At 44.8% G+C, this 18,199-nt stretch overlaps 1 protein-coding gene across 7 annotated transcripts in view; it reads right to left on the reverse strand.

The window, feature by feature from the left end:
* Ebf1 (EBF transcription factor 1) overlaps positions 1-18,199 on the reverse strand; it is a 381,892-nt gene that overhangs the window by 111,284 nt on the left and 252,409 nt on the right. For 5 of the 7 annotated variants that reach the window (XM_048334365.1, XM_048334366.1, XM_048334361.1 and 2 more), the window contains one exon: positions 8,215-8,356. In XM_048334365.1, the coding sequence (XP_048190322.1) occupies positions 8,215-8,356 (142 nt within the window). The remainder of the gene's footprint in view (positions 1-8,214; positions 8,357-18,199) is intronic. The other 2 variants (XM_048334364.1, XM_048334362.1) reach the window with 1 other exon arrangement.

Raw genomic sequence — 18,199 nt, forward strand, 5'->3', positions numbered from 1 at the left:
CCAGGACTGGCCAAAAAAGAAAACACAACACAGAAATAAAAAAAAAGACCAAACTATTAGAGCTTGAAGGGCTTTCTTGAGCATCCTCTCTACAAATGAGGAAATGGGCCCAGAGATGCCGTAGCTCCTACCGGAAGCCATAGAACAGGGCAGCGGCAGAACTCTAGTTTGCAGTATTCCCATAAGCATAATGGGAACGTCCAAACAGACACATTCCAAACCCAACTCTTGGCCGTTGCTTCTATATGTCTCACACTAAGAAGGGCATAAGCAGAGAACACCAAGGCTTTTATGTGTGTCTAACTGTCACAGGAAGGGTTTGAGATTCTCGAGTGAGGAAAGCTCTGAGGAAAAGCAGGTACAGAGAGAACTATGATTTGGGACTATCCACCGGCCAATAAAGAGGTTCTGCCATTTCTGCCCCAAACAGAAACACACTACCACCTGCCTCCCCACAATAAGACACCGCACTGTGTTTATTAAAATAGGTGTGGAGCACGCATGTATTCAATCAAACAAGACGCCAGAAATGGGAACTTTCCCCCAGTTGATCAGTTTGTTGAGAAATCCATTAAGAGATTTCCACCTCTCAAGACCATCTGCTACCTAAGTGGAGTCTAGTATATGCTTTATTACCCTCCAGTGCCTATGTGCTCGCTTAGTGTCCTCAGTTTTTGCTCAGTTTTTAACTCAGAGTCTTGCTTTTGACAGGCAGGCAACTCTACGGTTTGAGCCACGCTCGTGCCCCTTTGTTGTTTAGTTATTTTTCTGGAGAAGGTCTTACGGTTTTCCTCAGGGCTAGACGTGAACTGTAATCCACCTCCCTAAGCCTTCCGTACAGCTTGGGTAACGAGGTGTAACACCTTGACCAGCCTGTGGGTTCACATGAGGCCCATGCCCTTTTCAACTAGGCTGACTTCAAACTGTGGTCCTCCCTGATCTCCAAAGGACTGGGATTACAGGCATGCCCAGCCATGCCTGGCCCTCATAGTTGTCTCATCGTCTTCTTTTCTCGCTACACATGTACCATATAACCCATAGTGATTTCTGGGGAGACGAATTAGAACATCCTCACAAGTAATGTATTGCCATTTTCCTTATTGTCTTGCTGGTTCCACAAAAAATGTACTAGTCATCACGTTAAATCGGTACTTTTTAAAATTTTGTATAAGAGAAGAGAATTAACTATGGAAGAAGAGGGAAAACTGATTATAAGGTAAATATACATAAATCCCATTTCCATAAAAAAAAAAACCAACAAGCCAGGAACTGGTGGCTCCCACTAACATCCTAGCTACTTAGGAGGCTGAGATCTGAGGATCACAGTTTGAAGCCAGCCTGGGCAAGAAAGTCCTTGAGAGTCTTATCTCCAAGTAGCCATTTAACCACCAGAGAACCAGAAGCGGTGCTGTGGCTCAAGTGGTAGAACAGGAGCCTGGAGCACAAAGAGCTCAGGGACCACACCCAGGCCCTGAGTTCAAGCCCCACCACAGCAGACATGCTTCTCATGGTCCTTGGGATCCAATCGAAGACATCCCTGATCAAACAGGATTGCAAGGACAACGGGGTGAACCCGGTCCTCCTCCTCTTCTGTGCCACCCAGGGACCAGGAAGCTGTGCAGCTCCGACACCCACGTCTGTAGATCACAGTGCATGGACAACTACAAAGGGCACGCTGCGGACTGCAGCAGGAACTAGCCGCGTCTCGCGTGTGCGCGGGTCACGTGACCTCTCTAGCTCTCGGCTTCCTTTCCTATAAAGGGAGGAAGATGAAGGCGACGACCTTCCACCCTCTGGTGACTCACTACCCAGCAGCAGCCGTGACTCTGGGAATGCTCCTGGTCTGAAGAGGGAGATAAATTTGGGAGTGTCCATTTTTGCCTGTTATTTTAGTTTATCTTCACTCATCCAGTGACACACACTGGTGGGGGGGGAGGGGTAATATACATCCTGCAAGCCAAACTCGACAGCAGCCTTCCATTCCAAAGGCCTGAACTCGAGAGAGTCCACGCCCGTTCAACGGGAAGTCTGGAGGGAAAGTGTTTTCCACGTTCCTTAGGAGAAAATAGACCAAGAAAGCAAAAACTCGCTGTCTGGAAGTGTAGAATACGAGTCATTCCAGTCTCCTGCGGGTGCCCTGAGATCATCTGAGCCAAACAGCCTTTGCACATAACGCCCCTTCTGCCTGGTAAATTCTGCTGTCCCCTTTAAAGCCTGGCAAACCATTTCATCTTGTAGGGCTGGCCGTAAGGACGGCTTTCCTGATAGGCTGTGAGTCCTTTTAATGAGGGTCCCCTATGCTGCGCTCTGATTGGTTAGCTGCAGACTGTATTTAATGGCTTTCTTCTGTATGTCCATCATCAACTCTGTGAAGGCAGGGATGTGTTCCCATGATGCTACTATTCCTAACCGAGCGGCTGGCATGTACCAGGTACGTCTAATGGATGACTGGGTTCAAGTCCACGGCACTGACTAACAAATTCCTCGGCCAAAGAAGACCCAAAGAATGAGTTTCTTTGGAGATTGTTTCTCCAAAGGCCCCTCCTGCAGGAAAGCATGTTTTAATGGCTTCAGTTCGGATCACCATAGAACAGGGCCTGCTAATCAGAGGTCTAGAGATGACTTCATCCAGCTTTTATTAGACACCTACACAATCAAGACACACCGAAGCAGCGCCACACAGCTAGAAACTGGCAAGGAAAGGCCTAGAATCCAGCTCGTTAGCCAGAAAGCCTGATGATCCTCCTTCAAGGAGAGGGATCTGAATCTTATTACATAAGAAGGAAAGAGAAAGAGGTCTCCCCTCTCTCTTGCAAACTCCATGAGATTCTGTCCATTGGGAGTGATTTTTCTCCAGCTCAAACCATCTTTCTCCACACATCCTTACAGCAACAAGCTTAAGTACAGCTGGGAAGAGGGTGACGAGTCAGCAGAGACAAACCCCGGGGAACGACCCACAGAAGCGAAATCTGCTCAAGCCCTGAGCTAAAGGATTAAAGAAGGTCATATGCTAAAGATCAAGAATAACACCATATTGTCAGAGACATCTGGAACCAAAGGTCAGAACTAACTGGCAATGGCGAAATCCTGATTCTGTTTCTCTCAAGCTGTAATTACAACCAGGGGCTGGTCCCTGGCGAGTCTACCCCTGCTCTCTATTTCTCAAAATATTTTTCGTTTGATCCAAGCCCATTTTTGTTTTGATTTGTCTTTATTTTGGGATCCTGGCACGTTTCTATTTCATGTCACAGTCTTTGTCATTTCTTTGAAGGGAAATTTAATTCATTCCTATCAGATACCCACCCAAAGCCACATTTCAAACATTTTTTTTTGCATTTTTTAAAAAAAGTGGGTGTGTTTATTTTTTTAAAAATCTATATTTGTGCCATGAAATGAAGTAGGATCTCAGGTTAGAACTCACAAACACTAAAATGTTCTTATTCTAAAAACTCATGATTAATCATTCCATTGATTTTTTTTTTCACAAATAAATGTGAAAGTCATACCACATTCAGAAGATTAAAAAACAAAAAACAACCTAGATGTGAAGAATGTCAGGCTGAGACTCTGGAGGGGGGGTTGGGAGCTCTCAGAGCAACTCTGCTTTTCCCAGTCAGCCCCAAAAGTGGAGAGGGGATAGAAGAAGGGAGAAAAGATAGGCACACCAAATTTAAAAACCACACATATGTATAGCATATGGGTGAAGACGGACAGACAACAGACAGACGTAAGAGACAGAGATCCCCTAAAAACGGAGCATTTAAAGTGCCTGTCAGCTGGCTTCCTGACAAAGGCACTGGGGTGTATTCACAGGCATTTGCATAAGTGCTACGGTGAGTTCACCATCATTGCTGGCGCTAATGGAACATAAAGTAATTTAGTCACTTCTCCCAGCATTCCGTGTCAGGGTGATGAGCACCGGCACTTTGCCTTGGTGCATATTAGATCATTAGATAATAAAGTGTTAGTGCATGCTAGCTGACAGGGTCTCTGCTCTCTCCCATAGTGAGGGCACCCCATTTTGCCACGGGGAGAAGAAATATACAAACGGATACCACAATTAGCCTTAAATTCAAGCAAACACAACCTGAATCTCCAGATAAACAACAATGACAAGAACAACACTCTCGTAAGCCCCTCCGGGCTTGCCAGTCCATAGCACCTAGGAACTTGCCTGTGTGATTAGAAGCCAAGTTAAGCACACAGGTAACTGTGCATTCGTGTGGGTGGTTTCAAGCCTATGCTTTTGTAAAAACTGGAACCCTGAGTGCAGTTACATTTTTGAGGTTGCTTTTCTCCACCCCTGTACATCCTCCATAAAGCTCTTGCTTAAAGAAGAAACCTCATTAAATGCTCCCATAAAGATCCAGCCAAAGAAAACCTCAGTATTTATGAATGAAGAAAATGTAAGGGTTGGGATGAGGGTGTATAATTACTATCAGCAACAGTGTATCAAGATTCAACCTCCTCAGCAGACCATGTAAGGGTCTATGACATAAATTTACAGGTGTCAACCCTAGTATTTGCAATCCAGGGACGTTCCTTAGCACGGGGCTCTGAGTCCATGGGTTATACAAGGAAAACTATGCATGAATGTGAACCGTGATTGCTTGTCTACTTATACTCAGGAAGATGAGCCACGAAAGGAAGTTTTCCCCAACTCTCTGACATGCAGGATATAAATAGAGATGTGCTGAGCTGCTTACAATAATTCAGGCCACCTGTAAATGAGATGGTAAAAGGCCCAGGATTGGGGGGGGGGAGTGGGGGAGAAGAAGGGGAATGAAGATTTCTACAAGTCGCAAGAGGTGAAGACACTTTGCAAAGGATGCAGTAGTTGTTCTGAGGTAGGTGTGGGAATGGAGAGGCAGAGGGAATGGGGAGGAATTCTTACTTAAATAGAATGTTTTAAATAGTATCTTTCGATAGCAAAATGCAGTATTATAGCCCAGCGAACACAGGTTAGCACCCAAGTCCACTTGCACGCATCACCAGTGCAGGCCCTCCAAGGCCCCCCCTATGCTAGTAGATAGGAATGGATCAGCGTGAAGGGTCTAAATGAGTGGCGGCTGTCTCGTGCTGCCGTAAAGCAGACCGCTGTTACGGCACTGTCATGAGGAAGCATCTGACTTGTGTTTCCCCGCCCTCCCCTCCCCTCCCCCCCACCTTTCGACCCACAGAGGGAAGTAAAGCAAAGCTGTGGTGTCCTCCCACCAGTAACTTCCCCGGGGGTGTCTGACTGTCGACCATTCGTGCAAAGCTGTCATCTTCTCGAATACTATTCTAAGAGCAAACATGGCCATCTGTGGATTGGTCAGCCAAAGCAGGGAAAGAAAGCATTCCTTTTAAATTGTGGAAGAAGATATCCTAGCTGAAATATGAACACCTAGTCCTAGCAGAGAGAATTCTGGGGTGAGGAGGAAGCTGAGAAATGTTCTGCCTCTGTCCACTTTAATGTGGAACTTTTTCATAATGAGTTATCAACAATTAAAAATCAGCCAAGGTGCGTGTATGTGTGTGTGGGGGGGGGGGGGGAGGGGGTGGTGGTGGTTTGAGGGCCTGAACTTGGGATCCTTAGCTTTTTATACTCTAGACTAGTGCTCTACTACATGACCCTCAGCTCCACTTCTAATGGGAGATAAGAGTCTTACGGCCCTTCCTGCCCAGGCTGGCTCCAAACTGAGATCCTCAGATCTCAACCTCTGGGATTGCTAGCATTACAGATGTGAGCTACCACTGCCTGGAGAAGTTCACTCTGGCCAGGCTGGAATACCTGCCCCCCCCCACCCCACCCCGCCTTTCGTTCCCCGTGGTGACAGGGGCTGGGGCCGGGCAGCAGAGCGTGAACGCTGCCTGTGGGTCTCCACCCAGCGCTCTTCCTTCTCCACCCACAGCACAGAGGAAACTCGCCGTGGTGTTTAGGCCACCGCCAGCCCTCACTGTCCCCTCTGCAAGGAGGAACGCAGGGCTCCGCGAAGCTGAGGTGACCTATCCGTGGTCACACAGAGACCAGGGCGAGACCAAGAGGTGAATTTGGGGGTGCTGGTGTGGGCACCAGGGACACACACACACACACACACACACACACACACACACACACATCGCACACACATCTCTCCTTCCTAGCAGGGTGCACTTTATTTGCTTGCCTTGGGATTTTCCCTTGGGGGGATAATTGGCAGAGTTGGTGGTTTTCTGACTCGCTCCCTAAGAGCAGAAACGGGGGGAAGGCCCAATCAGAGCCCCTTTTAAGACTGTAGACTCCACCGATTTTCAAGCTGACAGTTAAATCCAGCTGCAGATAAGGTAGTCCCCATTTCATCTCACTAGCCACGCTCAACAAGCTCATTCCATTTATTTATTTATTTGTTATTTCCAAGGCTCGTCTGGGGCTTGAAATCGGGGCCCCTGGGTGCTACCCCTTGGCTTTATCACCCAAGGCAAGAGCTCCATCACTTGAGCCACAGCTCCAATTCTGACTTTTTAGTGGCTAGTTGGAGATGATAATCTCACAGACTTTCCTGTTCAAGCTGGCTTTGAACCAGGATCTGCAGATCAGCCTTCTGAGTAGCTAGAATTATAGGCATGAGCCACCCCCACTCCCTGGGTTTCTCTCTACATTTCTTAATCCAGAGCCTTCCAAACTGTGGGCTAATTCCTCATCTCGCTTTTCTCCTTCCTCTCCTCTCAACACCTTTGGCTGTACAATAATACCATCAGTGACTCCAAAGGTATTAATAAAACAACATTACTGTAAAGTTAAGATCAGAAGAATTTTAAGTACAGAAATGGTCCTGGGAATGAAATCATGAGCAGATGTTTCAAATGGCCTCCTCCAAAAAGTAATATCCATCCGTCTGAGCCCTAATGAAACCATAAAGAAGCAACGTTTGAAAGATGATGGTTTACTTAAAAATAAAGACTGCAAAATTGGATGTGGTGATGAGTCCCATCTAAGAGTGGTACCTCTGACTAATTAATAAAATGAACTGTTTGTGTATTCCTCCAGCATGGCAAGGGGGCAGGAAGGGTGACAGTGGCATGTTTATTAAATTGGGACGTTGGCAGGGAAGGGAAGTTCTGATCTTATGAATTACAGCATGGACAGCTCGTGGTGTATGGGGAAATTCGGGCATTTGGGTGGTAATTTGTGTGGTAGTGTTCTCAGACGCATCCTGCTGACCTAGCAAACTGGGAATCCATGGGAGACAGCAAGTACTGGGTGGCATTCACTGACTCCTGGATGGATGGATGGACGGATGGATTCTCTATAGACACACACAACATAGATATATTTAGAGATGTGCACTCAGTCCAACCCATGCTTTGTGTAAGGGGCATTCACTTAGCTCAAAACAAATGTTTACCTGGCTTTCTCCTGTCCCCTCCATTGACTTCTAGTTATTCTCAAAACAAGCGTGGCTCTTTCCCCTCACCACAGTCTGGCAGCAGGAAGCGAATTCTACCATGTAGTGAGGAGGACACAGCCCACAGATGGGGCTGTTTGCTCTATCTCCTGTCCCAAATGTCTGCACAAACGTGGACTCTGGGCCTCATCTCCAAACGAAATCAACAAGGAGGTGCACGACCAGGCTGCAGGGCCTTTCGTTTTTTTGTTGTTTGTTTTTTTGCCAGTCCTGGGCCTTGAATTCTGAGCCTGGGCACTGTCCTGAGCTTCTTTTGCTCAAGGCTACGACTTGAGCCACAGATCTACTTCAGGCTTTTTCTGTGATTCATTGGAGGTAAGAGTCTCACAGACTTTCCTGCCCTGGCTGGCTGGGAACTGTGATCCTCAGATCTCAGCCTCCTGAGGAGCCAGGATTATAGGCGTGAGCCATGGGCACCTGGCGTAGAGCCTTTCTTTATCTCCCCTGTGGACGGGACTTTTCTTCATTTTGTTATCTTGTGGGAAGGAAGGAGATGGTGGCCATTTCCAGGTAGAGTCATCACACACACACACACAAACACACACAAACACACACACACACACACACACACACACACACACACACACACACACACGGTAGCCAAGATAGTTGCCCATCTTTAAATACTCGGCATCCTGTTTTACACGGTCAAAACTCCCAGAGGATCTCTACGATTCAACAGGCCATTTGAAACTTGAAGCAGATAATGGGGTAGCATGGAAGGAAGAAACCCAATAAATGCACAGTTAAAAGGAGCAATGCCAACCAATGAAAATGAGTCGCCTACCATGTTCCAGATAAGAGGGCGTACCTTCCGAAGGATCGAGCCTCCGAGCCCTCCGGCCATGTTTGGAGTTATTGTGGACAAACATGTTGTCAGAGACGGCCAGGACATGGCCATCCACGTTGACTGTTGTAGATACCACGACCTGCAAACAGAGACAGAGAGAGAGAAAAAAAAAATGAATGAACATTTTCATATAAAAGCATGGTGGGTAATAAACTCCAGTTAAATAAATAACAGCTGGGAGTTGAAGAAAATTGCATAGCTATTCACATAATGACTGGTGCTTATGCAATACAAGTCTAACAAGAGGAGCTATTGATGAGTGGGTCTTCGGCATGGAACGTTTTTGATGTAGTTTTAAGTAAAATTGCACAGTTTATAGTTACACAGCAGAAGGTACACTGTTAACCATAATTTTAACAAGAGGATCTTTATTAGCATATTTTTTTACACAAGGGTGGTTGTGTTTCACCTAAATTACCCTTCAGTTTCGACACTGAAGCAGATATCACAGCCGATCATGCAAATAAAAGGCTTTTGAATCTTTAAATATTTCCTCCCTACTGTGTCAGGGTTAAGAAGAAAGAGAAATGAAAGAGAGGGGTTGTAGAGAGAGGGGGGAATACGTGTTTCTCTCCTGGGTATCTTCCTAAGGTTTCTTATACTTTTTTTCCCTTCCTACACGCTGCTCTCTTGAAAAAAGAGGTCCTGCTAATTAAGTCTTAGATCTGTTTTAAAGAAATTATATATCTATATATTTGAATGTATAGATTACATAAATAAGATATATATTACACACACACACACACACACACACACACACACACACACACACACACACCAAGGACTGTGATCTAGGACTGGTCCAGGCGATCTCGGAGAAGTCACTCCAAGCCCAACTTGTCAGAAGGGCCACAGACAAATGCGTGCGCCAGTTAACTTTGACTAAAACAATAAAAAGCAATGACCTACACTTCTCCTTATATGAAATGGGAAAGGGGATTAAAACCGAAACCTACAGAGATATGTTTATTCATGTGACCTCTTACAACCAAATATAATAATTGTCTGTAATTGCAACGTGGTCTCCACCTCATGCTTTGACAGGAGAAACAGTGATCGGCCCGCTCCTGTTTAATCCACCTATTATGTTGACTAATTAACTTTGCTCGACAGTTTATTTCTTCCTGCATTATCAGCCCCTGTCAGCCGCAAGCCCCCTGCAGCATCGGGGAGACCTAGGGCTCTTTGATTGATCACCGATAGATTGACATGCAGATTAATTTAATTAGAATCACCTCACTTGAGAAATGAAAGACAACAGCAAGAGGGCTAATAGATCTGCTCTCATAATGAGGCGAGCCTCCAGCGGAGGCTGAGGATTTCTGATTTATTTGGCTTGATTCCCCAGTTGCTTGGAAAGACTGCCTTTAATTGTTCTGGGTTCTGAGAGGTACCAGGGACTGAAGGGGTGAATGGCTTTACTGCGGTTCCAAGGAGAAAGCTTTTGCTCTCCAGTGGCCAAAGGGGACACACAGACTTCCAGAGTCCCAGGCAGCACCTGGGGGGGGGGGGGGTCAGCCCTGCTGCCCCCCCATCCACCTAAACTTGCCATACTTGAAAACCCATCCCCATGGCCAGTCTCTCCCGTGTAAGCCCAGCCTGGTAAAGAAAGGCGAGCTCCCTCTGCCTGTGCCTCAGCTATGGCCAGGAGCCACGGGCTCCGAAGACCAGGCTCACAGACAGAAGCGTCGGGTTGATTGTATTTTCTAAATCTGCTTTATTCAAATGCACAGTAAACAGCGGAGAGCCCACATCAGAGCCCACAGAGTCAGAGCGAACCCCTGAATTCCATATACAATAAGCCATTCACGGGTGGATAAGGAAGAATGACACAGTAGTGTGCGCTATGGTTATTCCCTCCCTCCCTTTCTTCCTTCCTTCCTTCCTTCCTTCCTTCCTCCCTCCCTCCCTCCCTCCCTCCCCTCATCTCTCCCTCCCTCCTTCTCTCTCTCCCTCCCTCCCTCCTCCCCTCTTCTCCCTTCCTTCCTTTCCCTTTCTTTCTTCTTTTCCTTTCTCCTTCCCTTCCTCCCTTCCATCTTGATGTGCTGGTACTCAGGCTTGAACTTAGGGCCTGGCCCCTTCACGCAATGTTCTCACTCAAGGCTTTTGCCCTACCACTTGAGCCCACAGCCTTACTTCCAAAGTCCCTTTCTTTATTCATGTGGCCAACCTGGTCTGCCACAGCCCGAAGCCAACCTGTGGCCTCCTCAATTGTAGGTTAATTTAAGAGGAGGAGAAGGAGGGAGGTGAGGAGGAAGAAGCAAGTTACCTTTTTATTTTGGAAAAGCAAAACCCTATTGTGTATAGAAGCAGAGTTAATGCCATTTAGCACAACTGAAACTTGCTCTTGAGGGGAGTTAGTGACTGACTCTATAGACACCAACAATTATATAACAGAGCTGGATCTTTCAAAGAAAATTTGATTTACTACAAGACCACAATTGAGTGGTCACTGGAATCGTTAGCTGACAAAACTATAAAAGGAATCCCAAATGGTGTCTGTTTCCAGTGTCAGGAAATACACAGTGGTTACTCTAGATGTCTGTCTTCAGAGAGGGGAAAAAAAGCAATGATAATTCACGGTGCACCTGTAAGACACAAGTGCTACCAACTTAGAGCTTAAAATATTCAGCGTGTCTTAAAGACACTGTCATCCAATTCCTAACATCAAATAAAACGTCAAAAAGTGGTTAAGGGGGAGGAATAACTATAGAGCATACGTTTGTCTTTTCTTGGCAAGGAAAGGGCCACCTGCACTACATGTGACAGAACCATTTCATGGAAAAGCCAATCAAAATCAGAGAAAAGACGGTCTTTTAGCTGTTCATCTCTAGAAAATAAATAGCTAGTGTGTCACTGAAAAAAAAAACAAAAACCTCATAGTATGACAGCTACCAGTGGCTCACGCCTGTAATCCTAGCTACTCAGAAGACTGAGATGTGAAGAGCATAGTTCAAAGCCAACTAAGGGGACAATGTCCATGAGACCCATCTCCAATGAACAAGTAAAAGGGCGAAGTAGAGCTGTGGCTCAAGTGGTTGAGTGCCTGATTTGAGTGGAAAAAAAAGAGAGCAAAGTCTTGAGTTCAACCTCCAGCACTGGCAAAAAGACCAAAGAAGAGAAAAAAAAAAAAAAAAGAAACCAAAAAAAAAACTAACACACACACAATTTCTACCACAAAATCATTTCTCCCCTTCCAAGTTGGAAACCTTCAGGGCAGATTTAAATAAACATCTGCTGAAATTAATCCACAGAGCAACTTGTAAATTTTTTTTTAAAGTCTGAGAGATACAAAAGGGGCACTGAAATGTCCTTTAGAAATAATCCCGAGGTGGGAGAGAAAAGGGGCTCCCCAGTTCAACACAAGATTAATGAGCTGCTGACGAGTTCGTGCAGGCAACGGGACAGATAGGCCTGCCAAATCTTCAACCTTCCCAAAATTTGTCAATAAAACACAGCTTGAGTTTGGGACACATAAACACAGCAAATGATTTTGCCTTTGGATTCAACCACTCTTCTCTCCCTCTCTGCTCCTGTTTGCTCCTTTGCTTGGAGAAAGATAGGCAATAAGCAGGAGGACCCGGTGTGTTTATAATTTTACCGTGGCTGCTCGCATGGTACCTTCTTACTTGTGACAGTTGCCTGGGCCAGTACAGTAGCCAAAGGTTTCACTATTTAAGTTGACACCAACTCACAATTTAGAATTCCATCTCCAAATCTCATAGCCACAGGTGGCTGGTGGCTGCGGTACAATGGTAGACAGGGCAAACTTGAACATCCCTGTCCCTGCAGAATGTTCTGTTGAACATTCCTCTGTGCTGATTCTGTACTAATGTGTACCAGTGGTAAGGACAAGCGACAGCTCAAGCGAGATCTGCTGTGATCAATTCCTGGTGGGTGTAACTTTGCTTTCTAGAATATACCTCCATCTGAATAAAACCTTACCTCTTTGAAAATGGTCTAGGAATTAGACAAGTTATCATTAGCCCAGTTTTCCCAGTAATGCCAACCAGAGAGGGGTTCTGGGGACACTTGGTTCTCCCTGGCCACCATTCCTCAGGCTGGCCCTCTCTCTTCACGTCCTGAGGGAAGGCTTGTGGGAACTAATCATGCGATCTAAGAATCCTGCAGCACAACCTTTGCCCTGTGAGCACATTTTCAAAAGGACATAAGCTGATGGCTTCAGTTGTGGATAGAAGATCACATGGACACATAAGGGGCCTTGCATAGGAAGGAAGGACCTGTAACAAAAGCAAGCAGTGCTCTTGAACTCGGGATCTTGAACATTTTCCAAGCAGATACTGAATCAGAGGAAAGACTCTCCCAGAAAGAATTCTGAGTGTTCTGATTTAGAAAGGAATTCTGAACATTTTAATTTAGAATATTTATAGTACTGTCCTCCCTCCACAAAACAGTTTTAGTGGGTTACTTTTAAATGACTACTGAAAAATTGATTTTCAGTACTGACCCATCATAACTCAGTAAAAAGAAATTAGTGGTAAAGTGGTCTGGTTCATGGTTCCCTTACTTGTAGCTTCAACTTTTTTTTTTTGCATTAATCGAGGATGTGTATTAATAAAGATTTGAAAGCATTAGCATGAAGCACATGAACTAAGTACATGAAAGGTGTTAGCATTCCATGGAATAGTACACAGTAATTACAAAGGAACAAACTACTAACACACCTATATTTATCTCCAAAGTATTATTCAGAGTGGAAAACAAAACGAATTCCAAGAGATGACTTACTATAGGCAGCAGGCTGATTTGTCTCACCCCCTCAGTGTGTGACTCTATCTTGGAATAGGTCTTTAATTGCATTTAAATGAAGCCATTGGCTTGGTACCTAACAAAATCTGACTGGTGTCTTTATAAGAGGAAATCTGGACACACAGAGATAAGGAGAATGTAGTTTAAAAGGACAAGGGAGAGTTCTGTTATATATAAATGTATGTATATATACACATATACATATATACATATATATACACACATACATATATATATCTCCACATAAATGAGTGTAAATACATTTAGGGAAATTTGAATAAGATAGGTAGATTATATCAATATCCACATCCTGGTTGTATTGTCCTCTAATTGTGGGGAAATAAAAGTCAGGTTATCACCAAATCAGTCGAGTTGAAACAGGCGTGAGCTCTCTCTCTGTTACCTCTTACAATGGTGTACGAATCTACAATTACAACAATAAAAAAAATTTTCAACTAAATCTAAGACATCAGCAGCCAAAATGTCCTTCAAAGGGTGAATGGATAAACAAGCTGGCAACGCACCTAATGGCATATCGCTTAGTGATAAAAAGAAATGAGCTGTCAAGCCTCAAGAAGTCATGGAGGAATCTTAAATGCGTATTACTAAATGGAAAAAAAAAATCCAATCTGAAGAGACTATGAAGCACATGATTCCAACTCAATGACATTGTACAAAAAGCCAAACTATGGAGACAGTAAAAAGACCCCCGGTTGCCAGGAGTTTGGGAACAAGGGAGGAAGGAAGTGGAGGACAGAGTTTCGAAGCCAGTAGAACAAAATATCTTGCACAATCTAGTAATGATGGCTGCTAACATCACCACGTTTGTCTGAACTTACAAGACAACCCAAAGGGGGCTGGGAATATGGCCTAGTGGCAAGAGTGCTTGACTCATATACATGAAGTCCTGGGTTCGATTCCCCAGCACCACATATATAGAAAATGGCCAGAGGTGGTGCTGTGGCTCAAGTGGCAGAGTGCTAGCCTTGAGCAAAAAGAAGCCAGGGACAGTGCTCAGGCCCTGAGTTCAAGGCCCAGGACTGGCAAAAATAAAAAAAAAAGAGACAACCCAAAGTGAAACCTACTGTAAACCATGGGATTTTGTTACCTAATAACCAATGATCGTTGGGATCTTATCTGTCCCCATGTGTTACACTCATCCTGACATTCATTAGAGGGAAATCTTAGGGGAAAAAATATATATGAGATGTAGATGTGAACTTCTGTATATTGATGTTTTTTCCTGTTAATCTGAAACTGCTATACAAAGTAAACACCGCGTTTTTCAAAGGCACCAAGTCTCTGCCCTCAACCACGCAGCCCGCACCCCCCCATCCCCCCATCTGCCGAACCCCGACAGTGGAGCCACAAGAGACTCAGGAAACCCACAATCTAGTGGCTCAAGGGGAACAACACTGCAGAAAGCGAATCGTAAATACATCCAGAATGAGGCAGCGGCCTGAAATATTTGGTAACTTTCCTTTGTCTCAAGCTGCATGCATCCCCTCCATATGGAAATGCTGGCTGTCTCACGCACGCCGGCAGCCCTGCACTGGCAGTTTTACATGGCTTCGAATCATTTTAAAGTAGAGAGAGTATGATTCTTACTCCATAAACGCAATCAGATTGAAAAAAAAATATGTCATCACAGGAGGTCTGTAGAGGGAAAAAAGAATGATAAAAGGAGTCCTCGGTAGTTATGACATGGAGAATCTGTGCTACATCTCCCTTTACAGCTTACAAAACTAAGTCCGGAGAGATTTTAAAACGTCCTCCAAAGCAACGGGCCAAACAAAGAGCAGAGGCGAGCGTGCAGGGAAACTTCCAGAGCTACAGACATGAAGACCTCGCCCGAGACAGCCTGTGGCCTCGCACGCAGCACACAGCCCTGGCCTAACTCTGCCAGGTGCATACTCTCGGTCTCTCCCAGCACTGTTGTGTCTGATGGTATCTGCATGGCTGCCTGCAGTTCCCGTCTTATTTACGTACGAATGGTGTGCAGCAGTGAGGTCTTCATTAACTCCGTCCTTTCAAATATCCTTGACTGACGACAGAATGGGATATTCTCAGAAATGTGCCCGATTGCTGATATCTATGAGGTTGAAAGATCTCTAATAAGTCATTAAAAATTATGGAGGACGTGTGAAGTTACAGGACAGAGCTACTGGAGCAAGAGGATGGCTCACTGAATTAATTCCTCACTTAAGTGCTCAAGGCCACACTATCCTGTCACAGGAAGACAAGAACGGGCACTTCCCACACTCGAACTGAAAGCAAATGTGGCCATCTGGAAACGACTCTGCTTCTGCCTCTTGAGCTGGGACACAGGCTAAGCAGGAAATCCCTCCTCCTCTGGTGGATCAGGATATAAGGGACGGGTTCTGACTATGTCACTGGTGGTTAACAGGTCCCCTTCATTCCTGTGTCTTCACTGGTTCTTCCTTGTAGAAGTGAGTTCAACATTAACAGGTTGGTCAGGTGTGCTCCCCAGTGAAGGATCTGTGGCTAACAGGGTTGCAGGGTCTGAGTCCTGTCATGTGCTAGTTTGTAATCTTTTCATTTATTTATTTTATTTTTTTGGTACTGGGGCTTGAACTCAGCGTCTGAGCACTATCCCTGAGCCTCTTTGTGCTCCAAGCTAGTGCTCTACCACTCGAGCCACAGCACCAGTTCCGGTTTTTGTTTTCTGAGTAGTTTATTAGAGATAAGCCTCACAGACCTTTCTGCCCAGTTGGGCTGTCTTCAAACCACAATCCTCAGATCTCAGCCTGCTAAGTAGCTAGGATAACAGTTGTGAGCTAGTTACTTACTCAGAGGGATGAGCTCTGGTCCTACTGTGTGCTAGGAATTGCTCTATATACTGGAGGAGGAGTGATCAGCAAGGCAGATAAAATATTTGGCCACCAAGAGTTTAGTTCAAAGCAATCACAAGTAAGTAACACAAGCAAATTTTAGGTTGCAATTCACTCAAAACAATGAAAATAAAATGGGAGGGGGCAATGGCTAGCTTGGAGCTACTTTCAGCTGAACGCTTAAGGAAGATCTCTCTGGGAAACTGACATTTTGTCTGAAATCTGGGTAATGGGTATCTAGCAATTCAATGATTTGGCCACAGAGTTTCCTAGGAAGATGGAATCGCAAGTGGTGGCAACAAGTACTGAATAGTCAAAGAGCACAAGCTGGCAATGCACTCAATTGGAAGACAGCAATCGAAAATAGTAGGGCACCAAGTTGGTACAATAACCTAGCACAGTCTCTGACGGATAACATGAGCGCAACTAGATAACACGTTGAAGGGGGAAGAATACGTGAATACATTTTGTTGGTGACTCCCTATAACTACAGAACATCTAAAGAACCAATATGCCTAAGCAATTGCTAATCACACCCAGTGCTTTACATCTACTCTCGCAAGTACCTTACATTTCCTTCAAAGGCCACTGTGCTTAATGTGGGACCACACTTCCGCGGCCGGATTCCAACCCTCCATCCCTTCCCTTCTCAGTGATGCATCATTTCTGCCAAGGCTCGGCAGAGGGCTCCTGCCAAGATACATATCTGCCCAAGACGCTGTAATGGTTTCATAGATCAAGTCGAAAAAAAATCCACGTGTTACGTGAATTAATCCTGTATTCCAAAACTATCATTAAAGCCGCTTTTAGTATAATTAATCAGCATGGCACTTCCTGAAATTATTCTGTAGGAGGAGAGTGAACGCCGCGTAGGACCCTAGACTTCTATTGGTAAAGAATTTAATTGCTAGATGTGCTGTTTGTCAAAACAGTATAAATATATCCAGGATGGGCGGAAGCTGCTGGGGGAGGGAGAGGAGAGTACTTCTCGCTTTATGTCAGTGCCTTTTCGCACAGACAGCAACTGCAGTCTGGGTAGATCATTCTAGAATGCTTTGATCACGCGCTAATATATTGGTCTGGAGAGACCATGGCTTTAATAAATAACAAAAATTCTCCAAAAATTCTGTAATTCACTCCTTTTAAAGAAAAGGCATTACTTGTTCAGATCATAACCTATGTTCTCATATTACCTTTTTTTTTTTTTTTGGTAGTTCTGGGGTTTGAACTCAGCAGCTTATCATTGTTAGGCAAGTACTCTACCACTCGAGCCATGCGTCCAACCCATTTTGATTTTAGGCTAATTTTCCCACATAGGATCATGTTTTTGACTGAAGGTGATCTCCTGAAGTACTCTGTGTTAAGATGGGGGTCTCACTGATTCTTTTTTTTTTTTTTTTTTTTTGCCCAGGCTGACCTAGAACTGTAATGCCAGCTGCCTCTACCTCGTTAGTAGCTGATACTATAGGCATGTGCCACCATGCCCAGTCCTGTGTCCTCATTTATCAAAGAAAAACACGTTTTTTGTTGTTGGAAATAAAGAAATGTCATGGTTTCCTATATTTCCTCTCTATGTGTTGAAAGCAGGCTGTTGGTCGTCTCCATAAGAAGTCTGTGTTTGCTCCTCTGTTTAGAACTCTCTTTTGATTTCTCTTCGCACAGTTGATAGCGGTCCTTTGGTATCTGCATGGGCTCATTCCAAGGACCCCCCCGCCCCCCAAATGATGTTCAAGCCCCTTACATAAAATGGCCTAACGTATGTACATCCTCCCGTGTGCTTTAAATGAGCTCCAGATCACTTATATCTAACGTAATGTTAACTGGGAGTTAATAATGGTTGTGCTGTACTGTTTAGGAAATACACGCAAAGTGTCTTCAGTAAGGTTGGGTCTGCAATGTATAGTCTCTATCCACATTCCAGTGGGTGGGAGTGGGTCTATTCTAACAACCAAGGAAAAATAGTGTTCCCTCTAGTGAAAGCTATATTTCAGTGCTGGGGAGGGGGCAGGAATCTACTTTTAGGGTGATACTAGATGCTGTAACAAATAGACTGAAGATTATATAACAGCTCACACCTAACAGGTCAGTTGTTGCCCATGTAATGATGGAGAAGCCATGGTTTATAAAGGAGAGCCCGCCTCTGTGACTGAGCTTGGATATCATCTCCAGTCACCTGCTGTAAGGGAGGGATTCCCATAACCATCCCACCTTGTTCTTCTTTCTCTCTCAGCATAATCTGTTTAATTTTTTATGGCTATCATTATAATTCCCAGTTATCCGTAACGATTAAGTTTTATACC

This window comes from Perognathus longimembris, chromosome 25 (genome assembly GCF_023159225.1).
Source record: "Perognathus longimembris pacificus isolate PPM17 chromosome 25, ASM2315922v1, whole genome shotgun sequence".
NCBI classification, from domain to species: Eukaryota; Metazoa; Chordata; class Mammalia; order Rodentia; family Heteromyidae; genus Perognathus; species Perognathus longimembris.